General features: G+C 37.1%; 1 protein-coding gene across 6 annotated transcripts in view; it reads right to left on the bottom strand.

Moving 5' to 3' along the window:
* Positions 1-17,239, bottom strand: part of AHI1 (Abelson helper integration site 1) — a 211,851-nt gene that overhangs the window by 117,687 nt on the left and 76,925 nt on the right. For all 6 annotated transcript variants that reach the window (XR_009533948.1, XR_009533949.1, XM_060114693.1 and 3 more), the window contains exon 21: positions 4,543-4,660. Coding sequence is in view for 4 of the 6 variants with exons in the window: in XM_060114693.1 (XP_059970676.1) it covers positions 4,543-4,660 (118 nt within the window). In the remaining 2 variants the exon portion in view is untranslated. The remainder of the gene's footprint in view (positions 1-4,542; positions 4,661-17,239) is intronic.

Genomic DNA, 17,239 nt, shown 5'->3' with positions numbered 1-17,239 from the left:
TCATTAATTCTTAGAAAATACCTTCGTGACACCTCAGTTTTAACAACTACACCTATTCCAAATAGTACTGTCCAGGTTATTACTTTGCAATATATCACACACCTCCAATGCTAGTAAGAAAAGTACACGCCTGTGGCCAGAGGGACCTCTGGGCAGAGTGGGAGGACAACGGGCCAGGAATGAAGGAGTGGCTCTAGGCATAGCCTCACTGAGGGTCCACTTCACTTCTGAACTAGTGCCCCCCTCCAGCCAAAGGCAGAGGCAGCGTGGGATGGTGAGGGTGAGAAGTACTGAGCTAGGAGCGATGAGATCTTGCTCTAGATAAAAATGCCACTAGCTATGTGAACTCTGACATGTCAGCCCTTCTGCTTCTCAGTTTCACGGTAAAGGGATTGACAGTCAAAGATTTAAGGTCCTAGCAGCTCTCAAAAGAGTTTACACTCTATGATTTTAATGTTTACCCTACTTCTCAGAGGGTTTTGTTGAGGATCAAATGAAGATGTATATAAATAAATTTTGATACAAATAGAAGTTACTGTTGTTTTCTTATAGATTTTCTTCATTATACTAAGGAAGTGTGGAAACAGTTTTGAGATGCAGTACAACATGTTCACCATATGGTGAGACATTTATGAACTATAACCTACAATTTAACCTAAAATGTTAAAATTAAAATGTCCTTTTTCCCCAGCTTTATAAAGGTATAATTGACAAGTATAATTTTATAACTTTCTTTCTTATACAAATTACTCAGAAAAGATTTATGGTTTTAATTTTAATAAGTTTAGCTGATTTATTATTTTGTTCATTAAGAACCTAGAGCAAAAGCCTAATGAACAGTTCCTAAAATAAGTATCTAATAAAAGTTGTATCCAGCTCTTTCCCTCTCTAACCTATCTCTCACTAAGACACGAGCTGTATTTTTTAGAAACATACTTTATCATTTCTCTTTCATCCTCATACCTTTGGATAGCTCTATTTTATCTAGAGAATAAAATGTGCATTCCTCAGTAGGGCACAGTTTGACCCCAATCTACTTTACAACTCAGTTCTTCCTAAACACATCCATCTCACCATTTCCTCCAGCTAACCTAAGATTCAAACCACTGCCTAGCCAAGTCAAGCTCGCTTCCAATTGTTTGTTTAATTGCCTGTCTCTCGGCTCAGCGTGCCCTCCTGCAGCCCCATCTGCTGATGAGGCCGATGACAAAGACAGAGGCGAGACCTCGGAAGGTATTATAAGGACTCTGGAACTCATTCTGACCACCATAGAAACCCAGTTAAGAGTTTTAAGCAGGGAAGTAACAGGATCTAATTTATTTTTCAGAGAATCACATTGTCTGCTATGGGGAGAATAAGCTAAGGGACAGGAGTAAAAGCAGGGAAGTGGAGGGAGAAGAGGGATCCCGAATGGCTTCTGGTTCAATCTAAATGACTGGGTACGTGTGCCGGAGTGCTGGGTGGGAAGACCTGGTGTGGGGCAGGGGAAGTGGAAGTGGAGGAACTGTTTGGGGGCAAGAGTTCTGCGTGGACGTGTAAAGTGTGAGAAATCGCTCAGCTGCTTTATCCTTCTATATTTCAGTGACTCTTGGTTTATACTGTGATTTTAGAATTTATCACACTCTGACATAATTTGTTGCGTGCTCATTTGTCTTCCCAACCAGACAGTAAGTTCCTTGAGGGCAGAGACTGCCATATTTAGCCCATATCCTTAAGAAAGGGACTTAAACAAAGTAGCCACTTAAAATGATTTTAGAATGAATAAAGATAGTATTCTAGAAACTCTGAAGAATACAAACCAAGGAAGAAAGAAAGTCTTACTTTTCTAGCAGTCTCCATTACCCAGAACTCACCTTGAATAAGGTCAATAGAAGTCACAGCAGACCGTAAATGCACTTCTGGGTCTGGTCTTCCAGCATATAAACTCACTTATATATAATATATATCAAATCAACCCCTCCACTTAAGCCTCTTGCATGAAGGCCAGTGGGCCCATATTGACTAGTTCTGTGTAAATGGTCTTTCTTTATACTGTACAAAGCCAAAAGCTGATAGCTTTTCAGTAAGATTTTTATTTTTAAACATCCTACTACATTGTTTTCATAGTCCTTCATTTCAGATTCTAATAGATTAGTTGTACAGTCAAGAACACTTAACTATTTATCCCTTTTTAAAACTGGTTTGAATATTGAATAGACTCACAGAATTTTTAAGACAGAAACTCACCAAATCCAGAGCCCTCATTTACCTGCAGGGATGAGAAAACTGAGGCCTGAAGAAATTACTAAAGATTCTATAGTCATTCAGAAGTGAAGTCAGGTGTAGAAACTAGTTCACCTGTTTCCTACTGCAGGATTTTTTTCCACAAAGATTGGCTTCTTAATGAATAAGATGGATTTGGCCATTTTGCAAAGGACTACATAGTCTGCTTTTATAACTTTTCTATACAGCAATATCTCAATAAGTTTTATAGGAAGGATATGCCTTAAAATGAGGTCAAGCATTTTAATAACTAAAAATCAAGCAAAGCATTCTTACCATGTATTACATGGCTTAGTGGTAATGTTCCTGGGATAGTGCACACACCAAGGGACATGCATGATTTAAAAGGCCCACTCAAGGCCTATATGGCCATGGAAAGCTGAAGGTAAATGGAGCCAATCCTACCTATAATTGTGAAGTTTGCAAGACTTGCCTTTATCATATCGGGCTTTCCTTTTATTCTTTATCTTTAGTCTTTATCTGTCACAGTGGTAATCGTGCTTCCATTTCAAAGGCCTTCCTATCTATCCTCTCTGCTCTTTCCGTTTACAGAAAAACAATTTTATATCTATTATCTACACCTTATTGGTTGATAAACTTAAGACACTACTTGAATGAACTTTAATCAATCTGGTAAATCAATCAGACATTTATGTTCTATCCCCTTAATCCTGAAATGTGGAAGGAAAGATTTGTTCCTGGAAGAATTTTAGACCTCAGCAGAAAGATAGGGATCAAGTGGTGGAGACAGGTTCCCTCCCTCCTAGTCATCGGTCTGAAGGCAAACCAAGTATTGAGTTAGGGTGCAGAGAATGTGTCTACAGGAGCAGCCACGGTGGGCCCCCCACTGTACACAAGAACAAACAAAGCTATTGCTCTAACTTTTAGCGGTATCTGCAACACTAGAAATCTAAAATTTCTAAGGTTTGGGATAATTGTTAATTATTTTAGTGATTTAAAATTAGAACTCAAAGTATTTTCAAAGCTAATGTACACACTCACCCTGTTTACAATATAAGTATGTTACACTCATATAGTATCTTATGCTTATAGAGTGCTTTCATACATGCTTTGTGATTTGAACTTCAACAATATATAATGCAAACATCATTTCTAGTTTTAAAATGAAGATTCTAACATTTGCAGGTAATAAGGATAATAAAAGGCACAGCCAGACTGAACATAAGAGTTCCTGAACCAAGTATTTTCCCACTGTAATACGTAACTCAGTGATATTAAAGTGTAGCAATATTAAAATAACTTGCATATGTAAACTCCAAATACCTTCAAAGTAGAAAAGTAATATTGTTCCTAAATTTCTAAATAAAGTATGTTGATCTTTTCAAGCTCAAGTTTCTTCCTCTTCTTATAACTCTCTGTCAAAGACAACTGTTTTGTTATTCTGAGCTGTCTCATCTTTCTAAAAGACTTCAATAGCAGAAAAAATACCATAAAAAACCTAAAGCTAATGAATAGAAATAGTCATCTTTCAATACCAAAAATACACATTTCTCACCTAGATGCTTTTTCTTCGATATCCTCTGAAAACCTTATTCAAATTAATTTAAAACATTAGCCTAAAAATTTGCAATTGTATAGTTCATTTCAACTCTGTGACTGATATACGTTTTAATAACTAGCTTCTTTGCATATTTTCTTAATTTTCTAATTTTGAAGAAACACGATAGTACTGGCAGGATGTATTCTGGTTCTGCCAAAATGCATTTTATCTGGGCTTTCCTTGAAATGAATTACAAAATGTGATTATCCATAAACTATGGTTCCTTTACCCAAGGGAAATTGAATCAGATTTCATATTATACATGTTTAAAACTCACACGTTTTGCTACCTTTAAGTTATTATCTGCTCAATAGAATAGAGGTTGGGAGTGTCTACTATTAAAGTTACCAAATTCTGCTTTGTGACCGCCTGGAGGGGTGGGATAGGGAGGGTGGGAGGGAGGGAGACGCAAGAGGGAAGGGATATGGGAACAGATGTATATGTATAACTGATTCACTTTGTTATAAAGCAGAAACTAACACACCATTGTGAAGCAATTATACTCCAATAAAGTTGTAAAAAAATAATAATAAAGTTACCAAATTCAAATTTGCTTTTGAAATAATTTAGAAAGAAAAAATGCTGGAATATAATTCATCATGTGTGAAAACTGACCATTACAATGCTACGAGATAGATTTCTGAAGTGAAATAAATGATATCCATTAAAAAATAGAATCTGAACATTGAAAGAACAGTTAAAGCAAGAAAGGGGCTCACCAGTTTGAGTGAAACCAAATTGACGCAGAATCTGATGAGCGTCCAGCATGTTTGATTGTTTTGACTTCGACTGTTGTGAGGAGGCTGATACTGAAGTAAATGAGAGATTTTTGTTAACCTGTAATAGGAAAGGCAAATCAGAAACGAAAGCGTAATTTCCTGGGTTACTGATGCAAAAACTGGATGAGAAATAGTTGCTTACAATGCAAACCAGGACACGTGTCGAAAGGAGTGGCAATGATTTATACGCTTAGTTTTTAAGAGTTTACAAAACTTTAAAGTTTTTACAGAATAGTTTTTATCAAAGAAGGAATACAGTGGTAGTGAAAGTGTAACTATATTAAAGTCAATCTGCCTTACTTTGAAAACACATTTGCTTATCATGGAATTGACTTTATTAGTAACTCAGAGTGGTCTTAAAAGTTATGGCAAAAAAAATGTGAAAAATAAAACTGACTCCTTGACTGCTTTCAATTAAGAAAGGGTTAAAATGTTTCACACCCACATTTCTTTAGCATTTTTGAAATAGCAGGTACTTCCTTTTCAGAGACTGCACAGAAAACACCTGTAATATTCATGTTTATATACATCATGGTGACATAGATAACACAGCTGCAACCTAACTTGCCAAGTGAAATAGTTTCCACTGCATCAAAAAATCTCATTCTTAAGACAATGTCAAAGAACAACTAAAATAATGAACAAGCAAAATTTCTGCAAGTAAACACAATGTTTTACAACACAAAAATCCTACTATAGTTGTCTGAGTACAATGCTTTCACAGAAATGAAATTCATAACAAGTGCAACATTATAACTACAGCTACTGTAGAAAAATACATGTCACAAAAAAGTTTTAAATGTTTAGTAAATTAATAAATTCACTTTGTAACTCAAACAATTTCAGCAGTGATCTAGTCACTCATTATTAATAAACCATTCATTTATCTTATTCTTTTTATCATTTTCAAAAAGCACGATAAAATGTGATCTAATTTTGAAAAAATTTGAAACAGTTTCAAAAGTAATCTGTGAATTAACAAACTGTTAAATGATAGTTTATGGTATGTAAATATTAGTAGATGAAAATAGCTCCTTTCTCTTTTTTTGCAATAATCAAAACTACACAGAGGACTTCTACTGTATTAGTATTTAAAAATTCCCTTTTGGTGTTCTGTATACAATAGTACTGGGTTGTGGTTACATACCCTTTATCTGACTCATTATTTACATAATGTTTGTAAATACTTCCCTTCTTTCAAACAGTGATAGTAAATGGTATATCTTAGATTAAGTTTTTCTCTTGAAGGAAAGATAATTTGGTGAAAAAGTCAATTAAGACCAGATGATAATACAGTTCTAAGGTTCCTAAACTGTTGTGCTATCATCTTATAAAAAAATAAAAATATTTTTCAAAGTAGTTAGATGGGGTCAAATACTACATCAATACTAAGAAAAATTATCCAGCTAGAAAAATTCTGTAAGGAGCCATTATTAAACACTGACCAAAATTAAAGTTGACTATATTGATACAACAGCTAAAGTAACAATGCAATCACCTAACATCATCGAACTTCATTTTCCATCTTTAAATGGAGATAATAAAAATAGTATGTATGCTTCAAAGGAAATGTGCCTGAAGAGCAGTAACAATGAACTGGTATTATAAAGTGCTATTCACATAGGCTAACCATAAAGCACTAAACATCATATTAAATATGAACTAGATTAAACAAAGTACGTTGGTAAAGGGAACCTAAAGTGCTATACAAATAAAGTGCTATATAAATATTAGTTATCATTAAAATCACACAGGTAAGGGTAATTAAAAATATGTAATGCAGTAAGAAGATGCAGTAAATTTTTCAGAATGCTATGCTTTTAAATGGAAGTACTCTATACAAAATGACATATTTATCACTTAACTATTTAATCCACTTCTCTTTTTAGAATCATTTTTCAGTTTTACTTCTGTGTTCTTAAAATTTTTTATCCTATGTGTCAAACAAAGCATTTTGAAATCTGGTGCAAAAGAACAGGTGTATGCTGGACACCACACACACACACACACACACACACACACACACACAGACACAGACACACACACACAATCTGCCTTAATTTACTTGTGTTAAAACAAAAATGGATACCAAGAAAGCTAGAAGAGGATACTTAAATGCCTCCACTCACACAGAAAGACTTGTCACTCTTTTTAAGTAAAATGTTGTTAAAAAAAAACCAACTATAATCTACTATCACATGTTTTTCCTAAGCATTTTTATAATTTGCTCTTTCTGGACACATTTCTTTGAGACTATTTCGAATGTCCATGAAGGGATAAGTGGCAACCTAACAGAGCAGATAAGTCAGTTTCTAAGGCCGGGGTAATTGTTAATTATTATAGTGATTTGAAATTAGAACTCCAAGTATTTTCAAAGCTAGCTTACACATATTCACTACTTCATTTAAAGGAAGAAAAATAATAACAACCATTAAATACAGTGAAGCAATATCTATTTTTGAAATGTATGCTGTGGAAAAGAATTGCTTAATAATTTTACAACAACAGAAAGGTTGGCTAAGATAGTCTACCCTACAACAATCTATCCCCTTTTTACAACACACTTTTCTGCTTGCTTCATGCAAAAACCACAGTCAGCCAAAGTCAGTTTAATACCTCCATACTGTGTAAAAAGAAAAGCATAAAAATTTAATGAAATTCATAATAGAGAGAAAGAAAAAAAAAACCATCTAGAACTGCCAAGTTAATCACAAAACTGTTTTGCCTACTCTTTCTGGGTATAAACAGTTTTGTGTAAAATATGCAAATACTAATTCTCTAGGAGGGGGTTAATTTTCATGTTAAAAAAGTCATTGCTCTAACCTAAAATTGAATGCACAAAACTAAACAGGCCAGCAATAGTTTACCTTTTAGCGACTAAATTGTAAAACCACTGGGAGATATATAACACTGATTTCCATATACACTTACAAGTCTAATCATTTCAGCTGATTTTATATGCTATATTCACCTGAAGAACTGTTTTTAAAGTTTCAACTTGTGAAGACACTCCAAATGGTTTTAAATGATAACAGAAAAGATATTAATACTGTCTATATGCTTATGTTAACAAATTTGTCCCACGTCCTCCAGACAACTGTCTAGTTTTTGAATTAAATTTGAACAACGCAGATAATACTTTAATTTGAAGACAGTTCAAAAACCTAGGCAGTATGTAGGAAATGTTTTGTTGCAAGTTATATGTGTGTTGTAAAAATTAAAATCCCAATATTACAAAACAAGTTAAACAGAAAACTTGAGCCAAAGTGAGATTCAAGTTATCTGAAGTAGGTCTCTTAATATCTCATAATATAAGTTTTAAAAGCAGCTTACATTTCTGTGATATCTACGTTAGTAAAACCTAAGAAATGAGTTGGCTATGGTGTCATAAAGAGAAATACAACATGATCTCTAGGCCCCAGATATTTTCCTTGCAAATTGGGACAGTGAAGTGAGGGATTAGAAAGAAACACTGTTAATTAAAGAGAAATTTTTACAGTGAGGTAACGTGCTAGAAAATCTCCCCCAAATCAGTTCACCAATGCTGTATTAACTAAACTAGAATTCTAATTGGGATCAGTCATAACAAAGTTTTACTTTGTAATATTTAATCAAGATTTTTTGAGCCCTTGATACATATACCAAGGACTGGTGGTTCAAAGATTACTGATATATTCCTCTGTGAGAAGCTCAAAATTAAGATCTAGTCCTGGTTCAGACCACTTATCCAGTAGTAATATGCCTTAGGGAAAGCCAATTTACCTCGATGCATCTTGCAGTAACAAACCTTTACCTCCTTTCTCTCTTAGTGTATTTCCTGACTCCAGAGAGAAAATTTGGTGCTAGACCCCCCAAAATCCTCACTTCTAAGAACATACCTCTTGCACCTACCTTTCTGTTTCTCCTAATGTCAGAGAAAGAGGTACCCTTCCATTCAAGATTAATCCCTCCAGCTGTCCCCTTGGGGATATCCTTAAAACTCTTCCAAATTCTACTTCCAAATTCTCTACTGGCTGTTTGTCTAAAGGCTATAAGCATACATCTTTCTACTTTAGTACAAAAATAGAAAATGTTCATTGCAGCTCTATTTACAATAGCCCGGAGATGGAAACAACCTAAGTGTTCCTCATCGGATGAATGGATAAAGAAGATGTGGCACATATATACAATGGAATATTACTCAGCCATAAAAAGAAATGAAATTGAGCTATTTGTAATGAGGTGGATAGACCTAGAGTCTGTCATACAGAGTGAAGTAAGTCTGAAAGAGAAAGATAAATACCGTATGCTAACACATATATATGGAATTTAAGAAAAAAAAATGTCATGAAGAACCTAGGGGTAAAACAGGAATAAAGACACAGACCTACTAGAGAATGGACTTGAGGATATGGGGAGGGGAAAGGGTAAGCTGTGACAAAGCGAGAGAGTGGCATGGACATATATACACTACCAAATGTAAAACAGATAGCTAGTGGGAAGCAGTCGCATAGCACAGGGAGATCAGATCGGTGCTTTGTGACCACCTGGAGGGGTGGGATAGGGAGGGTGGGAGGGAGGGAGACGCAAGAGGGAAGGGATATGGGAACAGATGTATATGTATAACTGATTCACTTTGTTATAAAGCAGAAACTAACACACCATTGTGAAGCAATTATACTCCAATAAAGTTGTAAAAAAAAAATAATAAATAAAAAGAAAACAAATTCTCACTGTGATTCCATAATTTCCTTATGCTTCACTGAAAGTTAAATTTCTTGAAAAATAGCACATAACTGCTATCCATATACCTCAACCATTCACTTTCAAGCAGCTACAACAAAGCTTTTATCCATCAGAACACTAAAACCAAAGTTAAAGTCATCGTGGACTTCAAATGATCAAATTTAGCAGATTCATTTAGGCCTCTGAGATAGCTGACATTGTCAGTAACTCTCCTGTTTCTGGGAAACCATTTTTCTGTTGGTGATCCTGCCACTGCCTATCAGTGTTGTTTGCTAGACCCACTGGGCCCTCTTATTCCCTCACAACACATGGTAATCCCGGGCAGTAATGTTTGTTTTCACTGCTTCATCTACCTTTTATACAGATGATTCTTCAATATATTGGGTTGGCCAAAAAGTTCGTTCGGGGTTTTCCACAAGATCTTTTGCAAAAACGCGAACTTTTGGCCAACCCAATAAAACTCTTCTGATTGGTAAGTTCAAAACCAAACTAACCTTTCCCCTGCTGTTCACTTCCTCAGGGAAAGATATCACCATCCCCCCAGCTGCCCCAGCCAGACAGATGGGCATCACCTTGGACTGCTTCCTCATGCTTCACACAGAGTCACTCATTAAGTCAATCGGGTGCTCTGGCATCTGACCCCACTCCTCCCCCACAGTTAGTGTTACTGCTGCAATAGTCTCCTGATTTGTTTTTGTATCTCTTGTCTCTTCTCTAATTCTTCTTCTATACTCCTACCAGGATGATTTTTCTAAAATGCTAATTTTATTGAGCAACACTTCTGTTTAAAACCCATCATCAACTGTTCCACTGGATAAAATCCATACTTTTTAGTATGGCATACAAAGTTTTCTATATTATAACAACTACCTAGCTTTCCCACCTTACTGCTCCATCTCCTATGTTCCAGCTACAACAAATTGCATACAGCTTCCCAGACATGCCAGGTTGTTGCATGTCTCTGTGACTTAGTTCATGCTGTTCCTGTTTCCGGGAATGGGCTTCCTTCCTGGCTCCATCTTCCTTGTGGATACCAACTCCTTCTCCAAGCTTTCACTCAAGTATTATATCATGTACGAAAAGCCTTTCAGACTCTCCCAATAGAACTTACCTCCCCCTCCTTTGTCTCTCCACTATCCCCACATCTTCTAGTACTATGGCACTGGTAACACTTTAGTACGATTACTTATACTGTTAGTTATCATCCATCAGACTGTAATCTTCTTGAGGGTAAAGAACAGGTTTCGTCTACCTTTCTTTAGTAAGTGGCTGGTATAGCACTAATAAGAACTACACAGAAGTCAAATGCATTAATACATATGAAAACAGTGCATGTTTTAAAACCTTACCCAAAATTAAGGTGGTATTTGTATTTAAGACTTCTCGAATATAAGTAACTTTTTTTTTTTTTTTTTTTTCAGTACGTGGGCCTCTCACTGTTGTGGCCTCTCCCGTTGCGGAGCACAGCTCACGGGCCCAGCCGCTCTGCAGCATGTGGGATCTTCCCGGACCGGGGCACGAACCCGTGTCCCCTGCATCGGCAGGCGGACTCTCAACCACTGCGCCACCAGGGAAGCCCGTAAGTAACTTTTTGATGATAAGAATTACAGAATAATGGGCTTAAAAGTAAGAAACTCATTAATTTACATGGTTTAATACTCTTATTTAACTCTAGAAACAGGAGTGTGAAATAATAGAAAAGTATACATATAGGTCTCTGCCCCTGGTTCCTGGCACAGAGCTCCTGAAACCCTTGTGGTTTCCTAAGTGGTAAGAGCACTGGGAGCATCTCTTGTCCTCGTATTTTATCTTTGACTCTGGTTCCTGAAGCTGAGCTCCAAAATCTCTTGGAATTTCCTAGGTGATAGGAATGTCTTTTGTTCTAGGGAAGGGACTCTTGGTGGGCTTCTAGATTGGAGATGAAGAAATGATGAGAAGCTTAGAATTTTCAGGCCCACTCTCCATTTTGCAGGGAGGAGAGAGGGGCTGGAAATGGAGTTAATAACTGACCATGCCTACCTGAAGTCACCATAAAAATCCCGATGATATGGGGTTCGCAGAGCTTCCAGGATGGTGAGCACAGGGACGTGCTGGGAGAATGTCACACCCAGAGGAGGGCAAGGAAGGTCCACGCCCCCTTCCACATGCCTTGCTCTATGCATTTCTTCCACCTGCACGTCCATCCTTTATCATATCATTTCATAACAACCTGATAGGTAACAAGTAAACTGTTTTCTTGAGTCCTGTGAGCTGCTTCAGCAAATCAATCAAACCCAAGGAGGGGGTGGGTGCAATCTCGATGTATAGTTGATTGGTCAGAAGCACAAGTAACCTGGACTCGCAACTGGTGCCTGAAGGGGGGTGAGGGGGGCAGGCTTGTGCGACTGAGCCTTTAATTTGTAGGATTTGATGCTATCTTCAGGTAGACAGTGTCAGAATTAAGTTGCAGTTCACCCAGCTGGTGTCTCAGAACTGCTTGATGAGGGAAACCCCGCCACCTCTGGTGTCAGAAATGTCGGAGTGTGAGAGTGAGGGAGACGGGAGGAAAACTGGGTTTTCCTAAAACAAGGGTTCTTCCTGTTTTCTAAGATATCCAGTAACAAAAGTCCATAATTTCGTTTCGTGGCCTATTGTAGCTTGTACTACTCCTACAGCCAAGCCAGTCTTCCAAATACTGTCAAAATACTGTTTTTTAAAGGAGTTTTAAAAATTTATTTTCATTGGAGTCTCTATTTTTTTAAAACTTTTTATTCTTCAGTGAATAATATGTTCCAAGATAGTTTAAACTATAATACAGATCATTACTTCACCTTTACGGCATTCTTGAATAAACTTTAGCTTGGTTACATTTATATTCATTTAGGGTAGATGATATCAATAATTGAAAAAAAAAAAGATAAAGTCCCCTGGCTTCCAGAAGCTTACAGAGGCGTGTGGAAATTCAGACGTGTAAGGATTAGAGGTGGAAGCAATACCATGTAAAATTTAAAAAGAAGGAAAGATGGAAGGGAGAGAGGGGAGGAGGGGGAGGGAGAGGGAAGAAAGAAAAGCGTTGTTCCTCCCTGAGGGAATTCATAATTTAATTCTGGAAAAGACAGGCAAAATTTATTACAATTTAAGGCAGAATAAGCCCAATTATATAACATGCCAGGTATGAATAAATATGTCTGAGAACATGAGAAAAGCAGACTAATTCCATTTGTGAGGAATCATACAAAGCTTAATGGAAATAGACTCATACCATTTCTGCTATGCTTCAGTCCACTCCTAAACAAAGGAAAGTGCAAGGAAATTTGTAAATTATAAATTTATGTGTAAGTCGTCCAGGGCTACTGCAATTCAGAGCAATGTAACAGACTTCTAATACCAATTACTATCTCAGAAGTAATCAGATGAGAGAACTCTTTTACCTTCCCATCATCAAATCTGTATCTGAGCATCTACCCATACTTTCTACCTATTTGCCTATCAGAAAGGATGAAAACGCCCTTCTCTTAAGGCTAGTTTCTCCACTGGTATTCAGGATTACATCCCCTTTCACATTTTCTAGGACTTGAGTCCAGCAATTACCACCTCCACGGGACATTATCAACTTCTCCATCACCATTGAATTATTCCCGTCAACAAATAAATATGCTTTAATATTGTCCATCTAATGTTCCCCTCCAGTTGCTGCTTCTCTGCTCCCCAGTTAAAATGTCTTAAAAGAATGGCCTACACACTCTCTGCTTTATATTCTCCCAATCTGTCTTCAACTCACTTCAATTGTGCTTTTGTCTCAGCCACTTACTGAAACAGCACTCATCTAGGTAACCAAAGGACACCACCGTGCCTACTTTCTGTCCTCATTTTACTCTTTCTCTCAGTAGCATGTGACTGTTTATCACTCCTCTTTCTTAAAATACTTCCTCTGGGATTTTCTGACATACCGTCTCCTGGACCAGGGCCTCAGGTATTTAGCTATAATCTCTCCCCAGGTGATCTCACCATATCTGACAGTTTAGAACAAAAAGGACTTTAGCCCTGACTTCTCCCCTGAGCTTAAGACTCATATATCCAATTGCTTACTTCTCAGCTATAGTCATATTGAAAACTCCACTCCAGTATTCCTCACCTCATTAAAAAGCACTGCTACCATCTACACAGCTGCTGAAAGCAGCACTATAGAAGTTATTTCTAATTTCTTTCTCTTACACCACATCTAATCCATCACCAAGTTTTGTTGAATCTACTTCCGAAATACATCCCCAATCTGTCCACTGCTTGCATTTCCATTATTACCATTGTTAAAGCTAATTAGTCTAGGGGACCATTAGACTGAGGTGGCACTAATGCCAGGGTAGCCTGTGACCACAAAATCTAAGCCTGAAATACTTCAAGGTTGCAAAACTGAAACCTAAGGACAACTAATCACAACAGCCAACTAGGCTTTAAACTAGAGCCTATCAATAATTTCCTTGTTTTGCTTCTTCCTTTTCTCTATAGAAGTCTTTCCCCAGCTCCTGTTGGTGAAATGCTTCTAATGATTTCTGGCTAGGCCCTGCCCAATTCGAATCATTTTTTGCTCCAAAAAACCCTCTTAAAATGTTTAATATGCCTCAGTTTATCTTTTAATACCATCCTAGTCCAGGCCACAATCTCCTCTTTCTTGAACGGAGACCCTTACTCTCCTTTTAAACTCTGTTCTCACATTCTCTCTAGCTTAACATCTTAATCACTGATTTCTCTAATTAAATCAACATGCTAAACTCCTTACAGAAGGACAGCAGAATATGCCACCCCAAAATATGTCTCTTTGGCATAAGGATTACTTTGAGAAACTTCAGACACAGGAGTTCTGAAAACAGAGTGGAAGTTACCCTTTTGTAAGGGAAATATATTGGGTTGGCCAAAAAGTTCGTTTGGGGGACTTCCCTGGTGGCGCAGTGGTTAAGAATCCGTCTGCAATGCAGGGGACACCGGTTCGAGCCCTGGTCTGGGAAGACCCCCACATGCCACGGAGCAACTAAGCCCGTGTGCCACAACTACTGAGGCTGTGCTCTAGAGCCCACGAGCCACAACTACTGAGCCCGAATGCCACAACTACTAAAACCCGCACACCTAGAGCCCATGCTCCGCAGGAAAAGAAGCCACTACAGAAGTCCACGTACCGCAACAAAGAGTAGCCCCCGCTCGACGCAACTAGAGAAAGCCTGTGCACAGCAACAAAGACCCAACACAGCCAAAAATACAGTTAGTTGTGCTAAAAAAAAAAAAAAAAAAAAAAAGGTTCACTGGCCTTACTCAAAAAAAGAAAAGTCTGTTCGGGTTTTTCCTAAGATGTTATGGAAAAATCTGAACGAACTTTTTGACCAACCCAATACATTAGAAAAGGGATCGACTATACCAGGAAAAGAGCTATCATCAGGGACAACTTTTTCACGTGAGAGACTTATCTGCATGGCAGGGTAACCTTGTCTACTAACCAGTTCCTCCTCTCACCTTCCCTTGAATTGCATTCTGCCTCTGAAGCCCCAGATCTCTCCATCCCTTTTCTAGGCTCAGGATGGTATATAAGCCTCAGTTACCTGGCAGCCTTTGGAATATCTTAACTTCGTGGAGCTCATGTATGTATGTAATTAAAATTGTATCTTTTCTCCTGTTAATCTGTCTATGCCAATTTAATCCTTAGACCAGCCACAGAAACTAGAAGGGTGGAAGGTAAAGTTTTTCCTCTCCTACATTACCATGCTTGCAAGGCCCTTTAAAAGGCATGCCTGATCTCCTGATTTTCTCTCCAACTTGTCAGGAAACACTGTTCCTCCTTGCTCGCTCACTATCCCACTTAAGCTTAGTGGTGTTCTTTCTGCTCCTCCAGCATGCCAGTTTTATTCCTAGATGAGGACTTTTGCAGGACAGGACTAGCTCCTTGTCAAGTATTTCTCTCAGAGATGCCTTCCATGATCATCCTTTAGAGTATAACTTGCCCCACTCATTCTTTGTCCCAAGGGCTTATTTTATTTTCTTCACATCACTTCTTGCTGAAATCATCTTATTTCCTTTTTTGTTATTTGTCTCCCTACAATAGGATATTCTGATTCACTGTTGTATTCTCCATGTGCGCACATGGTCGCTCTCTCTCACACACACACACGCACACACGCACACACACTTGGTATACATTCAATAAACATTTGTTTAAAGACTGTTAATGGAAAAAAAAGGAATAAATCTTCAACAATATAAAAATCTAGATGGGATTTAGGGAAGAAAAAACTTAGGTACCTGGTAAAAATTTATTATCCTGGATGTAACAGATGGGAAATGACATAAATATATTCTGCTTTTAAGAGTAAAGTCTTTTGACAATGGTAAAGACCATTCAATGGGGAAGGAATACTCTTTTCAATAAATGGTGCTGGGACAACTAGACAGCCATATGCAAATGGAATAAAATTAGACCTCTACATCACATCACATTAAAAAAAATTAACTCAAAATAATCACAGACCTAAATATGAGTTAAAAATATAAAGATCCTAGAAAACAGAGAAGTAAATCTCTGGAACATTGGGTTAAGCAATGGTTTCTTATATATGACATCAAAAGCACAAGTGACGAAAGAAAAAAATAGATTAACTTAATTTCATAAAAATTAAAGCCTTTTGTTTTAAAGAATACCATCAAGAAATTAAAAGGACAACCCAAAAAACGGGATAAAACATTTGCAGATCATCTATGTGACAAGAGACTTGTATCCAGAGTATATAAAGAACTCTTAAAGTGAACAATAAAAATAAATAATTCTTTTTTTAAAGAACAGGTAAAGGAGTTGAATAGACACTTCTCCAAGGAAGATATAAAAACGGCGCAACAAAAATACTCAACACCTTTAGTCATTAAGAAAATGCAAGTCAAAATCACAATGAGATGCCACTTCCCACCCACTAGGATGGCTATAAAAAAAAGACAGAAAATAGCAAGTGTTGACAAGGATGAGGAGGAACTGGAACCATTGCTAGTGGGATTCTAAAATGGTGCAGCCACTTTGGAAAACAGTTTGGTAGTTTCCCAAAATGTTAAACATAGAGTTACCATATGACCCAACAATTCCACTCTTAGATATATACCCCAGAGAAATAAAAACATATGCCCACACAAAAACTTGTACACACATGTTCATAGTAGCATTCTTCTTAATTGCTAAAAGGTATAAACAACACAAATGTCCATAAACTGATGAATGGATAAACAAAATGCAATATATTTATATAATGGAATCTTATTTGACAATAAAAAGTAGTACTCATACATGCTACAAATGGAGGACCCATGAAAACATTATTCTAATCTACAGAAGCCAGTAACAAATGATCACATATTCTATGATTCCATTTATATAAAATGTCCAGAATAGGCAAATCTATAGAGACAGAGAGTATATTAGTGGTTAGCAGGAGTTTGAGTGTTGTGTGTGTGTGTGTGTGTGTGTGTGTGTGCGCATGTCCCTACCCAGAAATGGAGAATGATTGCTAAGAGATACGGGGTTTCTTTTTGGAGGGAATGAAAGAACTCCAGATAGTAGTGATGGTTGCACAACTCTGTGTATATAATAAAAACCAATAAACTGTACACTTTAAAAGGGTGAATCTTATGGTATGTGTATTATATCTCAATAAAACTGTCATAAAAAATAACTAAAGACACTAGTAGGTTAATCTTTCTAGACCTTGATTAATTTCCAAAAATGTCATATTTTCAATGACTAGTCTACTTTTGTTAAGTACTAGGAATACAAAGATGAATGACATGAACCTCCACCCTCAGGAAGTTTCCAGAATAGCAGAGGACGTTCTCCATAAAGTCTTTTGTCAAATATGTGCAGAACACTTTACTCTTTGGACATTCAGACAGCATTACAAAAGATGGGTAC

The sequence above is a fragment of the Mesoplodon densirostris genome, chromosome 12 (genome assembly GCF_025265405.1).
Source record: "Mesoplodon densirostris isolate mMesDen1 chromosome 12, mMesDen1 primary haplotype, whole genome shotgun sequence".
Taxonomy (NCBI): Eukaryota; Metazoa; Chordata; class Mammalia; order Artiodactyla; family Ziphiidae; genus Mesoplodon; species Mesoplodon densirostris.
The sequence above is the reverse complement of the archived record's forward strand: the minus strand, read 5'-3'. Positions and strand labels throughout refer to the sequence as shown.